Source organism: Stylophora pistillata, chromosome 2 (genome assembly GCF_964205215.1).
Source record: "Stylophora pistillata chromosome 2, jaStyPist1.2, whole genome shotgun sequence".
NCBI classification, from domain to species: domain Eukaryota; kingdom Metazoa; phylum Cnidaria; class Anthozoa; order Scleractinia; family Pocilloporidae; genus Stylophora; species Stylophora pistillata.
The window spans coordinates 36,366,958-36,388,072 of NC_142520.1; the positions used below are offsets into that span (position 1 = coordinate 36,366,958).

The following is a 21,115-nucleotide window of genomic DNA, read 5'->3' on the forward strand; positions in this document are numbered from 1 at the left end:
TTTTCTAACCTTCTACCCCGGTGTTCATTTATCCAGCGGTCGACTTTTCCTTTGCGTAGTCGGTCATGTCCGGAATCATATCCTGCACTTACGGTTCATTGACCAAAGGTCGGAGAGCGTAACAGACTGTATGTGGTTGTCAAAACTCGTGACTCTGGTCAAACGTGTTCCTCTATATAAGCTCCTTTCCCGAAAATATCGGACAGTCAGAATCTACACTTCATTAGTGTAAGTATCTTCCTTTGGTTTCAGCAGACCACATTCTTTCAGAAAGCGAATTTTTTTTCTCTGTCTATCTTGAGGTTTGGAACTCAATTAATTACGGACCTAAACTACTTAGGTACGCTCGTACCTTCATTTGATCTGTCGTGCATTTTTACTTTCACTCCCTCCCGTAATTCTCAGACAATCCGAGAAATATTTGAGGAAAAGATGGCGGATAACGCAGCCGAAGCAGCTCTGAAGTATCTAAGAGATCCTGCTATTGCTGCAGGTCTTGGAGCAATGGCAGTCGCCTCAATGTATTATTTAACTTCTCGTCCAACCCCTCAGCCTTGTCCTGTGGATCCAGAGAAACAATCTTACGAGTTACCGGTGAGTTAATGGCCTCAAATAAACGATCAGCTGTTGTCATCGTCGGTTTGATCGCATCGCATAATGCATATGATATGGCTTGATTATATAATAGTGACTTAAATCCCCGCGCCACCTCCCCTAATTTCACCGCAAAAAGTGCTTGAACTACGAGCGTCCGGTGTTTTAGAGACCTGTTTGCATAAATTCACTTTCTAATGTCGAACAAAATTACGATTTTGGTTTTACACACTTCATCCAATTTCTTAAACCCCTCATTTTCTGAAATTCAGCCAGAACATCTTCCCGCGCGTGTTAGTTCTATCTATCAGATCACTTTACGTATGTATCCCGACGAAGGCTTATAAGTATTCTTTGGTAACTCATCATTTATAAAAGTTGTTCAGTTTCGATATATTCTGTGATTTGCTCAGTAGGCAAACCATATTCTTGCCAAAACGCGGTCACTCCCATTGAGGGAAATTAACACTTTGAAATGTTGCCAACTTCAGACATTCCATCTGACCTTCTATCACCACTTTTTCTTATTTCAGTCAAGTTTAATCTTCTACTTCTTACACCGAAAAAACATTCTCCATAATCTTCTCTTTACTTTTCCTCTGCTACTTACGAGGAGAATTTGTTTAACAATCAAAGTTTCTTAGACTGGCAATCGTTTCCCAAAGTCCCCCTGACCTTAATGTGTGACTAAGAAGAATTATACTAGAGAGAAATTAGATGCTGATCATTCTTAGGTCAGTCTTAGGTCATGAGCAGTTACAGCAAGCATAAACTTGGTGAATGGCCACAGTTTATTAATTGAAATTTGTTCTGATGCATGATCATTGTCAAAATTTGTTTGACAGTTGTGTAGATTATCTTAAATTGCTATAGGTAAACATCCACATCCGTGACCTTTTGGCTCCACAGAATGTTCTTTGCTTGTTCTTGACAAAAAAAAAAAACACTTGTTCAGAACAGTCCAATACTTTCCATTGTGCATCCAATATTCTTGTGAAATGCGACCTGTTCCTAATTGTTCTTCTCATTATCACTGAATGAAAACTCGTAGGCATATAACAAACAGGTTGTAAGAATTTGCCGTAATAGCTATAATAATGATGATGATGAGAATAATGGTAAATCATTGTTAGTATAATGCTAATGATAATGATGACAATAGTTATTTTACAGATCACCAAATGTAATTTTTTAACTCTATTATTTGCTCATGCAGGATGGAGATTATGCCAGAATGAATTCTCTAACTACCGAACTTGTGGAGAAATTGTTTGAAGATGTCAGCACCACTCATGAAGCATTCCTTCATGGAAAGAGATTATCGGGTCAGTCATTTCATGTTTTAGTCTACCTTGCAAGATTTCTCTGTGTAGGAGGTTGTTAACCAGTTTCATGTTACATTTAGGTGACAAGCCCTGTTTAGGTTACCGCAGCAGTCCTGGAGGACCTTATGTCTGGCTCACCTATAATGAGGTTAGAAACTAAATGTAGCTTAATAATCATTGTGTGAAGATTAAGGGGGTAAACTCTGCCTTCAGACCTTAAAAACCAAGTCATAAAAATGGTCTGATTTGGTACATGATTGCTGTACACAGATTGCTGTATTGTATACATAACTATGCCGCAAAATTAATTGCAGAATTCTTTCGTAGCTCTCCACCTGTATTACATTAAGTAACAGTTATCCACTGAATAACAATTGATTTATTGGACAGCCTTATCTGCCCTTTGGACCACTGTGTCCTGGTGTTCAGGTGGACCTGGAAATGATGAGGTGTCTGGGTTGGTATATACATGTCAGGGCTAGACACTAATGGCAGCCAACTGGCCACAGACTAGTAGAAATTCAGTTTTGGCTGGTGGTTTTTTATTTCCACCAGCCAGTTTGGCTAGTAAGCAAACTTAAATTGTTGTAACTTCTAAGTTGTCACTAGCTACTTGGCTAGTAGGTTGAAAAGTTAGTGTCAAGCCTTACATGTATCATATTAAGATTAACAGAAAAAACAAAAAACAAAGAGTAAGTGCCAAAGCTTGTCAAAGCTTTTACACAATGGAGCTTTTGTCAGATGGTAGATATGGTTAAACCTTTTTTTTTTCTGAGAGCCAAAAAGAGAGAGGAGCAGGGATATTTCTCTATGTATCTAAGTTCACTTTTTATGATTTCCTTAGCAACTAGACTGACTCTTCCAGGTTGACACAGCTGTATTACCTTTTTTGCAATAGTTTCTTGGTAAATCTTTCCTCTAGGTCTACGAGCGATCTGCAGATGCAGGTTCAGGGTTGATAGAAATTGACTCACAAGCAGTGGATGATGAACACGTTTTTGTTGGTGTCTATGCTCCAAATAAAATTGAGGTAAATAGCCTTGTTCAATTTTTTTTTTTTTTTGTGTGGATGGGTTGATTGGCAAGTTTTGTTTTCTGTAAGAACATAAACATGTATACATATATGCTGCTGTTCAAATTTTTTTTTTCTAATTCTCTTTTGTTTTAGATTATGAAGCAAAGGAATAATTAAAGGCTACATGTTATGAATTATTTCAAGAAATTTCTAAGCAAGGCGAAAATCTATCCACAGCATATGTGTATCTGAGAAGTAATTTGGATATATCAACAAAGTTGAAATGGTAAATTGGCCACTGTAACAATTACAAAAGCTGATGTTTCGAGCGTTAGCCCTTCGTCGGAGCAAAGGGTTAATGCTCTGAGAAGTGTTGTGGCTTAATTGCATCTTATTTTCAATCTTGCATTTGGCCATGTTTTACAGTCATTGTGCATCTTTATCATAAAAAAAAAGATAAAGTGGGAAAAAGTGAAAGTTAAAATTGATTTAACTTAATTTGTTATCAAAGTCAACCCATCAGTCATTGTTAGCTTTAGCTTCATCTCAGTCATTGCCAAAAGTCCAGAAAAACTATATAAAACTTTTCAACTTTCTGTTCTTTTTCCTTAGTGGGTGCTTGTTGAACAAGCTTGTAACATGTACTCAATGACTATTGTTCCACTCTACGACACACTTGGTCCAGAGTCATGTGTCTACATCATCAATCAAGGTTAGCCGCTCCCAGAGTTCATGGCCTTGCACGCTAGCATCACATCGTGTTTTTCCCCCACTTTTTCTTCTGTAATTGTGCAATTGCTAAGCTTGTTGTTTGGTTTTTACTTTAATTTTCTTCTTTTCCCTGACAACCCTTGAGCATTTGATGATAAAAATTAACGGTAAAAAACTACGACGTTTCGAAGTCTGCATGACCTCATTATCAAGTAAAATGTTAAAACTGATGTAAAATTGTAGCTCAGAGATAATATACAAATAAAATGTGATAACTTCATTAGAATAATGAGCGTTCATTGTTATTGGTGTCAGATCGTGCAGTATATGTTTAAATAAATACTTTTGCACGTATTGAGTCAGACTGCGTGTTTAACTTTGGTTTTTGTTCGCGAATGAATAACATTTCGTGGATTAGGCAGTCCATTTGAATGAAATGTTATTCATTCGCGAACAAAAACCAAAGTTAAACACGCAGTCTGACTCAATACGTGCAAAAGTATTTATTTAAACATATACTGCACGATCTGACACCAATAACAATGAACGCTCATTATTCTAATGAAGTTATCACATTTTATTTGTATATAATCTCTGAGCTACAATTTTACATCAGTTTTAACATTTTACTTGATAATGAGGTCATGCAGACTTCGAAACGTCGTAGTTTTTTACCGTTAATTTTTATCATCAAATGTATTTCTAAACATTCTCTGATTAGAACCCTTGAGCAGTCTTGTAAAATCAAGGAGGGGGGAGGGGGTTGTTATTTCTGGTTGCATCATGCTCTGGTAACCAAGATAAGCTCCAGGGTGGGCCACTTGGCTGGAATACAGACTGATACAAACTGCAGAAACCTTAACTCTTTAACTCTCAAGATCTTATCAGTAATTCTCCTTACTGTCTGCTATACAGTTCTCATGATGTTACTGTGAGAATTTGGTATTGGATCAAATGCCAATCCCCCAAATTGATATTTTCTTTTGTTGTCATCACTTGTCTGCTTGATATAGCAATGGTATTGTAAGGAGAAATTCTATCTTGGTCTCTCTTGTAAGTTAAAGGGTCAACAAAGATCTGATTGGCAATCCTCCCCTCCAACTGCTAGACATTTCTTTGTAGATTAACGATAAAAATGTGGTGTTAGAGCAGGATAACATTTTTTACTGGATAATTTAGAGTATTCTCGTCACCTGGGGAAAGGGTGTCTATGAACTTGTTGATTCAGTCTGTGTTATTTTTATGCTTATTTGCAGCCAAAATGGTAACAGTTGTCTGCGATGAGAGCAAGATAAAGGTGCTCCTGGAACAGTGCGACAAATGTCCCAAGTTGAAGAACATTGTGAAGATTGGATCTGCTGTCACTGATGAGGAGAAGGAGGCTGGAGAGAAAGTTGGAGTCAAAATCACTTCTTTTAAAGAATTAGAAGTGAGTACAGTTAAGGAGGAATAAAGTTAGTTAGGTTGTATTTTCTTTTTCACAAACAATTTTAATTTGATGTTTACGTAACGAACATGACCCAAACCAAAACCTTTCTCCGTGTTTCGGTTCACTTCTGCTAAAGTACCATCGTTTTCCTTTTTTTATTAACTGAACACTTGGAAACTGGTTACCATGGATTTTAAATGGCAAAATGTAGGCTAGATTTTTTGAAGCGCGCCAACCGCTACATAGCTCCCTTCTCGTCCGCGGTTTAAGGGTTAAAATATGTGAGACATGGTGGATAATTTATTTTGTTAGTTATCTCCAACAATCAATGTGTGCTCTTGTTGATGTTGATATTTTCTTACTTGTACCTGTATCAATTTTTGTGTTTGTTTGTTTTTCTTTTTAACAGGAAATAGGAAAAAATCATAGGCATGAGGAAAAGGTAGCTAAAATGTCATAGTCAGTGTCATTGGTTCTATTTAGCTGTTTTACGAATTTTTTAATTTTTAAATTCGTAAAGGAGTCAAAACTGTTTTACCAGTGACATAATGTAGGACTAAATTCTGGTGTAAGGTTTCACTGCTTAACGATAACAAGTTTTGAGTGTTCAAAGTAGTAATCCGGAGATTGTTTTGGTTTCCTTTTACTTCTGTTTAACAATTGGTTCATGCTTTAGCGTGCACTATCGAGTTATGGAGCACGCGGGAAGTTTGGAGAGCACGAAAGAAGCGTAAGAGTTGCCCGAGGCGATAGCCGAGGGCAACTCTAGCTTCTTGAGTGCTTTCCAAACTTCCCACGTGCTCCATAACTCGATAGTGCACAACTGAAAGCATGAACCAATTGTTTTAGAGCATAGCCGGTGGAATTGTGCATCAAAATCCGACGCGAAAAACGCCGGGACAACAATATCAGTTGAACCGAATCGTGACGGCGCTGATGCCGAGTCTCCTTTTCCTTTGTTTTTCTCTTTTTCTGCCTCATTTAAGAACTCTAGCCCAAGGGAAACGGTTGCAACATTGTCTTCGTTTTCGGACTAGTAGGCCGAGTTTCTGTTTGTATTCATTATTGTCGCGAAATATATTATATTTCCCCGCGCTAACAATGGCCGCTCGCGCGAAAAAAAAATTTCTGGCGAAGTCAGATTTGCTGACGCTATGTTTCGACCTTTTCCCATGGGCTAGAGTTCTTAAATGAGGCAGGAAAAGAGAAAAACAAAGGAAAAGGAGACTCGGCATCAGCGCCGTCACGATTCGCTTCAACTGATATTGTTGTCCGTTTTTCGCGTCGCATTTGATGCACAATTCCACCGGCTACGTTCTAAAACAATTGGTTCATGCTTTCAGCTGTGCAATATCGAGTTATGGAGCACGTGGGAAGTTTGGAGAGCACTCAAGAAGCTAGAGTTGTCCTCGGCTATCGCCTCGGGCAACTCTTGCGCTTCTTTCGTTCTCTCCAAACTTCCCGCGTGCTCCATAACTCGATAGTGCACGCTAAAGCATGAACCAATTGTTAATTAATCCAAAAAAAACTTGCACCGTGCTCAAAACCAATCAGATGCGACAGAGCTAAATAACGTATACGCGTGCGCTAGGTTTTGCCGCGGAAACACGGATTTTCAGTCGTTCGCATGGTTGTTTTCCTATTCTGTGGCTTCGAGGCGTCGTTTTCCTTGCCGCTTTTCTTTTACAGAACAACCTCCAAAAACTTGGTACACCCCCTAAAAATTTTCAAAAATTAATTTTCTTTCTTAATTAGTTTTCCTTAAAACCTCTGGAAATAGGAAAAGCCTTCGACGGAAACAGAGTTCCTCGGTTTTAAAAGTCAGCCCTTATTATTTTCCACTAATTTCGCTAAATTTTTGGCCTAGGACACTCGAGCCCGCGTTGTTGACCGCATACCCTCTGACGTAGCATTTCATTATTCAGCTCTGTCATCAGATGCTAAACGAAAAGCAATCGTGATTTGGTCGCCCGCGTTTTCCCGCGCTTTTGGTGGTTTGCCTGGTTTTAATTTGAGTTCTCATTGGTCAACGAAGACGCAAACTTTTGTCATGATTGGCCGGTGGAATTACTTCGGTTTTAGTTTTTCGACCGTCAATTGAAAACTGCTCTATCAGCGACGAAGTATACTGTCTGTGAAAACAGAAATGGGCGATAGGTGAAGGTGGGCCAAGGGGCAATGGACAGGGGTGACATCTCAGTAGAGCGTCTCTCCAACGGTTTCGAGTTTCTTGTGCTGAAACTTTGGATTAACGCTGAATTTTAGGCGGCTTCCTTCTTAATCATCAGTGCTCGTTCGAATCCAAAGCCGCTCTTACAATCAGCCAACTGGTTGGCCCCCAAACAATTGTTTTGTTTTTTGTTTTTCAAATTGTTACGTTTTCTTTGAATTGCATATTTCTATGATTTGCTTAGCCCCATAAAATGTCTTTAATTAATTCCGTGGAGAGTAATAAATCATATTTTTTTATTTTTCTCCGATAGCCCCCAAAGCCAGACGATCTCGCCGTTGTCTGCTATACAAGTGGTACAACAGGTCAGCGGAAATACTTACTTGTAAGACTATTCATTTCTAGCTACTTCAGGCGTTCAATGATAGAGTGAAACGGAGTGGAAAACGGTTAATCCTGTATTAAGCGGTCACCAACAGGGAATGGGCGCTTAATACAAGTTGACCGCTAAATACAGGTTCAATATTTTAGGGGTATTATAAAAAAACGATAAACAACGCCACTTTATGTCATAATGGACCACTTCATGTAAAGAATCTCGCTCGAATGTACCTCTTACTTAGATTTTTTTGGGAAAAAAAAGAATTAGAATTCCTTGATAGATCATTTTTTAGTTTTAGTTGAGTGGTCCCACTCAACGCGATCGTTCAATACAGGTGAAGGACATTAAAAAAAGTTAGATGGGCTTAGTGTAAGGTGAACTGGATGCCTGGTACTGGTTATTTTTTCATGCTTTTGGTACTTAGAACTATCATGCCTTAAGTGTTTTTTTTTGTTGTTGTTGTTGCAAGACTGAATAACATGTGCGTATGAATGTGTCTTTGATTAGGCAATCCTAAAGGAGCCATGATCACGCATAAAAATGCGATTGCAATGCTGTCTGGGCTCGTCGATATCATTGAAAAGGTATGCTATTGTAGTGTCGCAAAGTCTTTAACTGTAACGGAACAGACTCAAATACACAAGAAGAGTTTACACCGAAAGTTGTCAGATCCAACGTATCTAAAACGTCCTTAAGCTTAGCAGCCAAGCCTGCAATATCCATGGATACCCGGATATAACAGTTATAGTCTTGCATTACTTGTTAACTTTGTTTGTGAAGCTCTTTTTCCTTTTATTTTTAATGAAGTTAAAAGTTTCGTGCGAATATTTGAGTATATTTACTCATACTCTACGAATATTTGAGTATATTTACTCATACTCAGCGGTATTTTACAAACTCTTTCTTTCCTCGCACAATTAAATTATGGAACGATTTACCGAGCAGCATTAAGCAAGCGAGCTCTTTACATAACTTTAAAGCCTTCGTTAAGCGGTTTTATACAGAAAAGCTCACGCTTTATACTCCGCCGTAACTAAGTGTCGCAGTCGGTCGGTAAATTATTTTATTCTTTAGACAAAGTACTTAAGTGCATATGTAACTTATACTTTTCTATTCTTTGTATTTTGTAAGGGGACAAATGTCAATTGGGGCTCGCCCTGTATTTTTCTCCTGCCATTATATTTTTGTTTATTTATTGCTTGTCTCTGTTCATGTATTTACTTGTAAATTGTATTTTTCAGTGGCAAATCTCAATAAACTAAACTAAACTAAACTAAACGGTCTGTTTTGTCGTGCAATGTCACGCGTTGCGTGACATGAAAATTTCCTCGCGCCCTCTCTGGAAAAGGGGGAAGAGAAAGGATTGCGTGACGACAGTTATTGTTGTTTCTGGATTGGTGGTGAAATTGGCTACCGTAGAAGAGTTTCTATGCTGACATTCTGTAGCGTTTTTTCCCGAAGAAGAGCAGAAAGAGGATTGCGTAAAGACAGTTACCGTCGTTTCTGAGTTGATAATGTTAATTTGCCACCGTTAAGAGTTTCAAAGTTGACAATTTGTAGCGTCAGCCTTTCTTCGAAAGGCGTGGAAGCTTACGCTCGAAACTTCAGATTTGAAAACTTTTTGCAGTGGCTAATTTACATGATCAACTCATTTGATGAAACCAAATTCTTATAATACCCCCTACCGACGCAGCGCCGCAATTCCTTTTGAAATTTACCCCTTTTATTACAATTGTTTCTGCTGAGGATACCTTTGCCACGGATTGAAAAACAACGTCTTTCTTTTCAAATTGTTGTGTGCTTTTCCCTACTTTTCTCTAACATACTCTACCAAATTTCTTAGTGTGGAATTATAGTATCAAGTGAGGATGTTCACATTTCTTACCTTCCGTTGGCGCACATGTACGAGAGACTAGCTCAGGTGGGTCGTCTCTGAAACAAATAGTTTTATTTAGTAAGCAACTAGACGCTGATGTATGTAGAAAAACCACCGTAGCCTGTTGCGGACGGGAATGCTTACAAATGCGATGCAGTCAACATGTTGGTTGACGCGCCGGTGACGTGAACGCGTCGACAAACGCTTCAGGCGACCGCTGGTCTCTACCAACAACGCTGGCTGTATTTTTGTAAATTTGTGGGGTTTTTTTATCTTGTTAGTCGAATGTTGGTCCACGCGGCTGCCTTCGTTAATCACGCTTACCGTATTTTTTAAACTTTTTGTTTGTGTCGGCGAACGTGTCGGTAACGCGCTTGTCGGCTGAACTGTCTGTGGTTTGTCGGATGACGCGTCGAGGGTTTGTCGTTCAAGCGACGCGTTCGACGTCGTGTTAGTTGCTTAGGATTCGCTTCCGTATTTGAAAGCTTTGTTATTATTTTTCTTTCCTTACTGTTTTTTAATTTGGTTTTCTGTCTTCATTTTTCTAGCTGATGCTATTCACATATGGCGGAAAAGTTGGTTTCTATGGTGGCAATGCGAGAAACATTCTGGAGGATCTGCAAGCTCTCAAGTAAGTCAAAAGATAATCTTGTGACTCCCGGAACTGATTTCTATGTAACCTTTTACTTGCAGCCTCAGTACCAAACAAGACAGCGGTCAAACGGTGGCCAATGCACACTTAGATCCACGTTGCATGGCTAATTTGCGATTGTAAACAGGGCCTCTTACGAGAACCGAAGTGCGACCTAGTAGACTTACTCACTTGAGTGGACGTTTATAAGTCATCTGGAGATGTATTAAAGTTCACAAAGCAACCAGGTGGACAATCAAACATGGTTTGATGCTATTCTGGTTTAAGGATTTAATTAATGCAACTGAAGAATTACAATTCATAGATCCGACGTTTCTACACTTCCCAGTGTTGGTTTCGATAACATTTCTGATATGCGGTTGGTTTAATTTCATTCGCTTTCAGGCCAACAATTTTCGTCTCTGTACCTCGAGTGCTGAACAGAGTGTATGATAGGGTATGTACGACTGTGGGATTGTAGTTGAAGCCGCATACAGTTTTATACTGCTTTAAGACAGGGAATAATCTCAGTTGAGATTGTTTTATGTGATGGACAAGTTGTGCAATGGCAGGTTTTCTGTTCTTGCATTTAATTTTCCTCTTCGCCTTTTTTCTAACGCTCAAGAGAACGGTATGGAGTGTTCTCGATAGCAGAACAGTTGAATAAGCAGGAAAAAATCGTTATCTAAAGTGATTTATTATCCAACTACACTCCGTAGAGTAAAACAAATTAACGCCTAAGACGAGTACAAATATCACGCGGTATTTTGTAATCCAGGGAACGGTTGGCCAGGTTTTCTCGCATCGCGCAAGCGACGAATTGGATTGAAGTTCCAAAAAAAATGGCGGACAATTGAAATCATTTTTCTGACGACGAAGAGTCGGACTGGATAATGAATGTTGATCCAAGTGTATTAGATAAATGGAACGAAGAAGCAGTTGGACGACAGTGAAATTTTATCGTTTATTAAAGAAAATAGAAACAGCAACACGACAACGCGCCAATTCCGTTCCGCTTCGTATACTTCTGTCACGCACTACCCGTAAATAAATATCCGCCAAATTCGCCCGCATTGAAGTAACGATTTAGCGTGTTGGATAATAAATAACTTATTCGACGTTTCGGGGTGTCGTATCGCTGAGTATCTTTACTTGTAAAAATACTCAGCGATACTACACAAAAGAACGTCTAATAACATATTTATTGTCAAAGCGAAAACGTCACAAAAATAAGATGGCCGCCCGAGGAAAAAAAGTACACCGGCGCCCGCGGTCCCCAGCGGAAAATCAAGTAAAGGGCGGGAAAACGAGTGATATGTATAGGTAATCGCATGGGGCCGAGTAAAATTAAGGATTAATTTTCGCGAAGCGACGAGGGCAATTTCAGCAGCTTCTGAAAACACAAGTGATATTAATCCTTAATTTTACGAGGACCCATTGCGATTACTTGTTAATGAACTTGAGGGGAAAATTTCTGAATGCGCTCTTTAGTAAGCAGTCATAGGAAGCCATTTAAAGTTGACAGAGAATCAGGGGCCACAAACGCACGAATGAGCTGTATGAAATTTTATTTTTGCACAAAGATACCACGACTTTGGATAGGCTTTTGATTCTAGATGTCTCTCCAGTTATGCCTGCATTATTTTCAGGCAGTCAGGCTCATATTCATCCCCGTTTTCTTTTCGTAACTCGACATAAAACTGCGCCAGTGTTCGGTCAAGGACATCGCTCTCGTACTCGTCTAAATTTGCTTGGAAGTTTTTTTCATTCGCCCACTTTCTAAAAACGTTTTTCCAGTACTCCGTGCTTTTCCTCGTGTTTTCGTTTTCACTCTTGTCTTTTAATTCTTCGATATACTCCTCGTCAACTATCTCGAATCGAAACCCCATTGTTAAAAAAAATCTTCAGCAACAACTTTTCGACAGCATAAGCTGTTGCTAGGCAACCTGAGTACCAATCCTGAGCTAGTAATTTTTCCCTCTTCTCAAGCAAAATTAAGAAAAAAAAATACCCTCTTCATTGACCAATCAGCATTCAGTAATTTTGCCCCCTGTTTTATTAGTCAACAAAGTATGGATATTCTTCAAAATCCTTTTATAACTTGGAGAATATACAGGGTCTAATGGTGAACAGTATTTTCGCTTCGTTTATCTCTCAGGTAATGAAGCAGGTGTCGTCCGGCACTGTGAAGAGTTTCCTCTTTAACCTGGCCATGCGTTTCAAGAAGGCAGAACTAGAGAGGTAGGCGCTTTCTTCTTCACTACCGTTTATCTATTGCCTGGTTCTCCTGAAGAATAATTGAACTCAAAAGTTTGGCCTCTCCTCCTGGATTTCATGCTCATGATACTATCCGTGGGCGCTCCAATTTCTTAGGAGAGGTCGTGTCCTTTAACAAAGCATATCGAACCGAGCGCTCGCCAGTTGGTCTGGATAAAGCAACGTTAGCAGAACTGTGTTGAACAATGTGAAGTGTTTTGTGCCTGTAGGACTGTTCCAAATAATCGACACTTTTCCCTCTCTTTCTTCTAGGAATATAGTCCGTAAAGACAGTATATGGGATTACCTGGTGTTCAACAAAATTCAGGTATGTATAACGTATTGTTTTGTACTAATTTTTCTCGGTTGTTGTCCAGGAATCAATGGATGTCGTTTGCGGTAACAGCTTCTAGAATTACCCCGATCTTCTAAGAGTCGTTGTCTTAAAATGGCGTTACCCTCTTCCTTGCTCACGACTCTTTCTTTCCTTGACTATTTCATAGAAGCCAGAAGAGGATATGAGGGCAAATTTAGAATAATTATTTTAAGATTATGCGATTGTGCCCAACTTGGACACCCAGCAAACAATCCCTTGCGGCGAAGAAGCGATGCATCAGAGATAATCGAGACTTGCTTGATGTGTCATAATGCTGCGTTGTGATTCGTTTAAAAATCCATGAACCGTTTAGATGGGTTACAAACACAATTCCAACCTAGTCACGTGCAATGGGTGATTACGAAAGTGATTACAACAGCCAATCAGAAGAAAGGACAATACCCCGAGGAGCCAATAAGAACTCAAGTAAAAACAAACCAACCGCCTCAAGTACGGGAAACGTGGGCGACCAAGTCGTGATTGGTTTTATTTTGGTTTTATCAACTGAGTTGATAACGTAAACTGGCCACCGTAAAGACTTTCAAAGCTGACGTTTCGAACGTTAGCCCTTCGTCGAAGCGAATGTTCACATTTGCTTATACTTCGCGTTAACGAGGGGCTAACGCTCGAAACGTCAGCTTTGAAAGTCTTTACGGTGGTTAGTTTACGCTATCAACTCATTCGATAAAACCAAAATTACCTTGTTACTCTAACCGAAGCAGCACCACAGTTTCTTTAGAATCTAACCACTCGCTTTCATTCGTGGTTGGTTTTAGTTTTGCATCATCTGATTGTTTGAGAAAGTGGCGCGAGTTTTTTAGACCAATCACAGAGAAAAGTAAAGCAAAACCAATGCAATGCTAGATTACTTTCCACACAGTTGAAACTTGCTCCATCAGTGCTGGCTTATTTTTTGGAAAATCAGTCCAACTTTCCGAAAAAACCTAGGAATTTTTGTTTTCTTCCATTTCTCAGAACTCACTCGGTGGTAGAGTACGGTTTCTTATCACTGGGTCGGCTCCGCTTCGAGATGATGTGATGATCTTCCTAAGATGCGCCCTAGGATGTCAGGTAGATACAAACATCACAGAGTAAGAGAAATATTGTACATCGCAACCAAATGCATGTGTACACTTGGCCGCAAATTTGCCTTCAGCCACGTTTTACCAGGAGTTAAATGATATGTACTCTTTAAGTGTTTCCGGCTCTCTGCGTGTTACCCCTCGGAGTGCTTTTAGTTCGGGGGCGAGAGGGGGGGGGGGGGTAAGGGGGGCGACGTTTCTGGGAATCTACAGATTCAAATTTTTTCTAAATAACTCTAGGTCATATTTTGCCCCAAATTTTTAACTCTGGATATTGATATCAATTCCTTTGATAAAGGCAGTTTTTACATCGCTGCTTTACCCAAGAAGAAGGTTCAGCGCCCAAGAAGGTTCAGCGAGAGCCGGGACAGGGGGCTGCTTACAGAAAGCCCCCTATACTAAGGATTATCCCTGTTAAACCGAGTCTGGTCCCCCTGTATACCATTCGAAAAAATCAACAGCCGTGTGTATCAAGAGCGCTGATTTTAGTTGTTTTGGTTTGTTCTCGATGCAGGTCTTGGAAGGATACGGTCAAACAGAGACCACAGCAGCAGCTACGTTGCAGATGATAGGAGATCAAACTTATGGTGAGAGAAAAATAGAAACTGTAAATGTAAAAATTATCCTGCATATTCTCCACACTGTTCTCTGTGTCTTTCTTAAGGTGCTGACAAGGAGAGTTTGTTTAACAATTAAGAGCTTCTTTATTTGCTGATCATTTCCTTTATTCTCCAAACCAACATTTGTGATACAGGGATATTATTGTAAGAAGAAATTAGCTGCTGTTCTTTCTTTGTGGTTAAAGGGTTAACCCCTAACCAGGAAATGGACGAAGCTCCAAAATGCGCGGGCAAAGCTCTTGTTCAGATCATTTCGGGCCGGTTATTTAAACTAAGTCCAGCCGTTCTTTAACAAAACTGCATTCTAAACTATCTTCAATTTGAAGTTTCTGTGTGAACAGTTACTTGTATGAACCACGTCATGAGGGCCGAAAGCTAACAATGTAAGGACATTAATTTGATTTAATCAACCTACTTTTAGAGGATACCTAATGCCCTCTGCTTGCGTAAAACCGCGGTTTGGGTTAAACCTCCTTTAAATAACCGGCCCTCAATCTTTTGCTCCGTCACGTTCTCTTTACCGTCGCCGTCGAGGCACGTTTAAGATCTCTTAGCTTCAAATCCTGGGGCCTGATATGATATCATTGTTTTTATCTGTGTTCCTTTTTGTCAGGTCACGTTGGTCCGCCTTTGCCTTGTACCAAAATAAAGCTTGTTGATGTCCCGGACATGGAGTATTATGCAAAAGATGGAAAAGGCGAGGTCTGTATCTCGCTTTTTTTTCTGTGTTTGTTTCTTTTATCTTATGCTATTTTTAAAATAAGCACATGATCCAACGTCAAAGCAAGCTGAAACCAGAGGAAAAAAAACTGTAAACGCTATTAGTTTGTCTTTCAGTTTTGGCCACAACTTAGGATATTTTATTTCCTTCCCCCTTGCGAGCATCCTCGTGTTTGAGTCAAATGTTTTCTCTTATTCTGAGTGGCTCTTTTCTGATGTCACGTGGCAGATTTGCTTTTACGGGCCGAATGTGTTCAAGGGATACTTGTACGACGAGGAAAAGACAAAAGAAGCTATTGACGAAGACGGTTGGCTTCATTCGGGTGACGTGGGAGAATGGCAGCCGGTGAGTATGATTTGTAGAGGTATCTGAAGGTTTCCCTCCTCCATTATAGTTCACCCCCTACTAGTTCGCCCACGCCTGGACGAGTTCTTCCCACCACTGCTAACAAGTTCGCCCTCAAATAGGAAGAGATTGGAAGACTGGGGGCTAGCCGATAAAGGTGGTGGCGAGCTTAGCACACTCGACAGAGCGAACTTGTCTTCAAGTTAGGACAATTTATATTTCACCATACCATTACTCTTGCGTAGCGATTTCCGATCAGTGGTGATAAGTGTTTTTTGTTTGTTGTTGCAGAATGGTACATTAAAGTTGATCGATCGTAAAAAGCACATTTTCAAGTTATCGCAGGTACATTTATAGGTGTGAAGAAATAAACTCTCATAAGCAGATATCAGATAGTTGACAAAGTTCAGCCCCTTTCTCTGCGTCTCTGCGCTGAGATTGAAATAATCTGATTATTTCAATCTCAGCGCAGAGACGCAGAGAAAGAGGGTGAACTTTGTCAGCGACACTTTTGAATTAATGATAGAAAATTTTTCAAAAACAAAAAAATTAAATAAACGCCGTCGGGGAATATTCTGATTTACAGGAACGTTACAAGTGCTTACCCTTATGAATTTTACTAGAAATCATTGCATTTCTTTCAGACACGATATATTTCATTTCAACTTTTTGGACTCGGTTTGGGATTATTTGAGATACTCTCTGTCAATGAGCACACTGAAATGTTTGTATGTAGATTATTACGGGAGAGAATTTGTTAAAGACTTTAAATTTGTTGCTCCTTTAGGGAGAGTACATCGCACCAGAGAAGGTCGAGACAGTTTACACACAGTGTTCAATGGTTCACCAAGTCTACGTACATGGCGACAGCAAGAAGGTAACCTTTTTAGCTTGATATCAATATGCATATTCTCCATACTGTTCTTTATGCATTTCCTAAGGTGCTGACAAGGAGAATTTGTTTAATAATCAAGGGCTTCTTTAGTTAATGATCATTCCCTTTATTCTCGTGACCGTAATGTGTGATTCAGGAGTAATATCGTTAGGAGAAATTAGATGCTGGTCACTTCTAGTGTCAAAGTGGGAACATAGTCGCATTTATTTGATGTTATTTGCCGTTCTGTCTTGTTTATTTTTTTGCCTTTTTTTTTTCTCCAGTCTTGTCTGGTAGCTGTGGTTGTGCCCGAGAAAGATCCAGTGGAAAAATGGGCCGAGAAGAATGGTGTTGATGGTGGCATGGATTCGTTTTGTACCAACGAGGTAATCTGTGCAATTTGTTAAGTGGTTAATTCCGAACTCTTTAGAAGGAAACGAGTGTAGTTATTTTGTATCAATAGGAAAGGTTTAGTAACATGTATTTCTAAGCAGGCATTATTCTATATTTATTTTTTTGCGATCCTTACCTTGCAATGACCAGAACGAGGCGAGTGGTCAGTCAGTGGTCGATAAGCATTGTTTAGAGGGGGCAGGTTGTTTCTTTGTTCATAGATGGGCCAAACTAATTCCTGTCTGGAACCGAACGCTAGTTTCTCTGTTTACTCTCTTCTCTACAGACATACTTACTCTTTCGTGTAAAATTTTTCACGTTGACGACCTATATTCTAGTCAACCCTATCTAGAAGTCATGTCCCTGTCCCTAAGTCTTTTCGTCAACATCGGATATTATATGTCTGACGCATGCCTTTCAGGCGGGAGCATGCGTAGCAGGGGCTAGTTGTAAGAGGGAAATAACCATTGTCAACTCTTGCTGACGTCTTTCTGGGCAGCGGTCTCTTCATCAATGGGTAAAATTTAATCTGCAAATTGTGTTTCCAATTCCCTTCTAATTGCTGTATTTTCCTGAATTTCTAGAAAGTAAATAAAGCCATTTTAGATCAGATGATTGCAGAGGGCAAGAAAGAACAGCTCAAGTCTTTTGAACAGGTAAATAACGAATAGTAACTTTGATTTTTTCAGTCGTGGGATCTTATTCTCATACTCGTGAGGGAAGTGTAAGCACAGACGTTTTTTAGACTCGGACAACAACCAAAAATTTTAAGCTTTATACTATGGCGCTTGCTAAAGATCTTTCGTCTCTAGCGGTGGTTCAAAAAAGTTTAAACAAAGGCTTCCTTGTTGATTCGAACGTGTCAAAGCGCGCCCAAATAATTTTCATTTCCCCGTCTTTTGGACGCCTTCCCCTGTCTGAAAATGTCTATGCTCCCGTTCCCTGAGGGAAATAGTTGGTATTGTTTATCTGAAAATCTCGATATTTGACTCAAGGCTGTTTAACAAATGGACAGTGGTTTAACGTGGTCCGTACTCTTATCGACAACAATGTTCGTCATCATATTGGTCAAAATGTTGTGGACTTACGAGTGTCGCCTGGGTGGACTAGCATCTCTACAGGGGGGAGTACCATCACTCCCGATCGTTTTATGTCAAAGAAACTGATGATCTCTGTCCAGCGGTCCGTTTCTCGAAAGTCCCGGTGACTTAACATGCCCTAAGCCATGTTTCGAAATCAAAACTTAAACAGTAGACAAGCTGGTTCCGTTTCACCCTAACCAGTCCATCTTGTTTCATTAGATGATTGTTTTATTGCATAATTTGCAATACTTTTGAAACCATGAATGAAATCAAAACAGCTTTACGAACCCGTCAACTTATCGGGACCTTCGAGAAAAGGGCCTCAGACGGGGACTCTACTCGGCCCCATTGCCAAAGAAATCCTATTCTGCTGCTACTTTTATGGTTTCGAGTGGCTCCCTTTTAATGTTTATTTGTTTCAGGTCAAAGCGATTTCGCTGACACCGGAGATTTTCACGGTCGAAAATGGACTTCTTACACCAACACTGAAATTCAAGCGACCAGCCCTGAAAAACCACTTTTTACAAACATTCGAAGACCTCTACACTACAATACCAGAGTAAATATTGTATTAATACAAGATAAGTTTTGTTTTATCCAATTCTATTTGTTCTTATACAAACAATTCACATACACGTTTTTTTAATATATGAATAATTACTGATGGATGTGAGTATCTATTTCAAGCAAATTATTTCTTGATTCAAATACAGTAAACAATTAGATAGAAAAGTACTTGCTTAGGTAGAAAACAAAGTTACAGTTATTGGTTCGAACTCCGGTGTAAAAGTCGGTCGTGTGGGCCGATGGTCTGCGTGAGAGTAGCCCTGGAGAGGAATGGTGACTAACGTCCCGACAATATGAGGGGATGACAATACGAGTGGAAGTCAAAATTAGTCTGTTGATGACTTCTCTAACGGTTTCCAAAACGTGTGAATCAGCCCATTCTAAGCAAAACTCTCACCCACACGATCGCTCCACGCCATCGATTTTAAAAGCGTATGTACGATAAAACAGGAGTTGGAAAATAATATATTTTTTAAATCTTTTTCTGCGGTTTTCATACTGTTTTCTGAGTAACACAAAGTAATAACTAACCAATCAGTGAAGCATATGCTTCAGAATTCTCGATCATGACATCATGGGCAAATCAAATGAGAAACCAATTAACGATCGCGTTTCTTTTTCCATTCGATTTAAGAGCAAACAACAGCCTGTTTTCTGTGATTGGTTATGCTAAGTTAGTAAAGTCGCCCCTGCCACAAAATTTTTCGTTTTTATTTTATCTGATTTCTTTGTTATCCTCTTTCTACATCGCGAAATTTAAGCTAGTAGAGTGTGGGATATTCGACAATATATTATTTATCAGTAGATAGTTGGACAAGAGCGAAACCTCGGGTCAACTTTGAAAATCGGTTAAATTAGTTTGCAAGTCTTTGAATGAAGCTTGGCAAATATAGAAATTTTGTTTGTGATTTATTAAAAATTATTTATCGGCGAAAGACTGTTTTAAACTCATTGTGGTGGACGTTCTTTTACATAATAAGAGCATTGGGAAATAACACGAGATTCCCGTGTGATTTTTAACAAGAACGAGTTTTTTAGCTGTGTAAGGGAACACTTCCATGTTAATTTATAATGGTGATCAAGATTTTGTCTCCGTAAATTTTAAGTATTAAAGCTCAAACACTAGAATTTTTTCAAAACATTTTCAGCTTTTACATGCGATAGTCTCTAGCTGTCAAGTAACTGGAGTTGTAGCGATAGATTGATAACTCATCAATCGTCAGAGCAAGTTATCCTGGATTTTTACGTTCTTACTTCACCTTACTCGGTTATTGGTTCAGAAGAAACTCACGCCAGCTTAGCAACCAATCGAATGCGGAAATAAAACCATTCGCGACGTGGTCCCGCACATTTCCCCGCGCTTTTGTATGTTTCACGTGTATTTACTTTGAGGTCTCGTTGGCAAAATTTGATGTGAATCTTTGTTTTGATTGTTTGTTGTGATTTCTTACGGCACACAATCGATGGGTGTTGTAACAGACATTTTAAAAAGTAGGGATGGATTTGATATAATCTGTTTGGGTTGAATAATGATTTTCTTGCGTTGATTGTTGTAGCTTGCTCAATGTAAAATTATGAATAAAGTGATATAATTAAAGAAAACATAATTTGATTGTTGCATTTTGTCGTTTTTTGCGTACTTCTTTGCTTTTGATCTTGTGTTCAGTTGTTTTGCCTTACTTGGTTTCCTATGTGCTTTCCATACTGTCTCCCTGGTTTTGCGCCATCTCAGTTCCCTCTAACTTAACATAATGAGGAATGTTTGCAAAACTAGCCAAACTTATCCTATTATCATTAACGCTCCTCTGTCCATCAAAGCTAATTAACTGTTGTCAGTCTAACATCAGTGTGCATATTCTCCATACTGTTCTTCATACATTACCTAAGGTGCTGACAAGGAGAATTTGTATGACAATCCACAGCTTCTTTAGTTGGTGATCATTTCTTTAATTCTCGTGACCTTAATGTGTAATTCAGGGTGAGAAAGTTCGGTAACATCGTACATCTTACCAAACTTGTTTTTCCTTACAATACGTCTTTTAATTAGCCACAGCTTCGAATTTTTTTATTCACCCACTCCCACTCACTCCTTTCCTTTCCAAAAGACCTTTACTCTTTTATTTCTTCCCAGCCATTTCTAAGGTTTTTCCCTTTTTTTTTTTTTTTTTTCCTGAAATCGTTTACTTTCATTCGCTGTGGGTCCCGGCTTTGTACATGTATAAGTAAATTTCGATTAAAAAAAATGTGCATGTTTCAAATATCCGTCCAGAACGTTACAAGAAATACAGCGTCAAATATGAAAACCTGTATAGAATAAACCTTTACCCAAGAGAAGTGAGCAGGTACTAAAAGGTCCTTTTGCAGGAAATATTTGATTTTTGGATTTCCAAAACAGAAACAACTTTAAAACTTGGGAATTTCTTTGTGTAATAGGATAACTGAATGAGGAAAATAGGAGCAAAACAACCTCTTTCCATACGACTATAAAAAAAAAAAAGAAACAACACCAACAAACACACAAACAAGCAAAAAAAAAAAAAGATAAAGAAATCCAACCGATCGTTGGCTGACAAGGATATATGCCATGGTCCCGTCGTCGTGGTTACTTAGCGACTCTATCGCGTTTTGTGAGTAGTCTGGACAAGAGTTTAGATTTACATAGTGCA

General features: G+C 39.2%; 1 protein-coding gene across 1 annotated transcript; it reads left to right on the top strand.

Moving 5' to 3' along the window:
* The first annotated feature begins 54 nt into the window (after positions 1-54).
* Positions 55-20,061, top strand: LOC111346320 (long-chain-fatty-acid--CoA ligase 1). The gene is made up of 24 exons (XM_022953611.2): positions 55-228; positions 406-594; positions 1,811-1,919; positions 2,000-2,067; positions 2,842-2,949; positions 3,547-3,646; positions 4,902-5,074; positions 5,484-5,516; positions 7,558-7,609; positions 8,134-8,210; positions 9,470-9,547; positions 10,051-10,133; positions 10,539-10,590; positions 12,292-12,374; positions 12,663-12,717; positions 13,741-13,836; positions 14,362-14,434; positions 15,081-15,169; positions 15,417-15,533; positions 15,825-15,878; positions 16,321-16,410; positions 16,692-16,793; positions 17,385-17,456; positions 18,305-20,061. Exons 2-24 carry the CDS (start codon positions 433-435, stop codon positions 18,443-18,445), a joined length of 2,067 nt encoding a protein of 688 aa, XP_022809346.2. The 5' UTR covers positions 55-228; positions 406-432; the 3' UTR covers positions 18,446-20,061.
* The last annotated feature ends 1,054 nt before the right edge of the window (positions 20,062-21,115 follow it).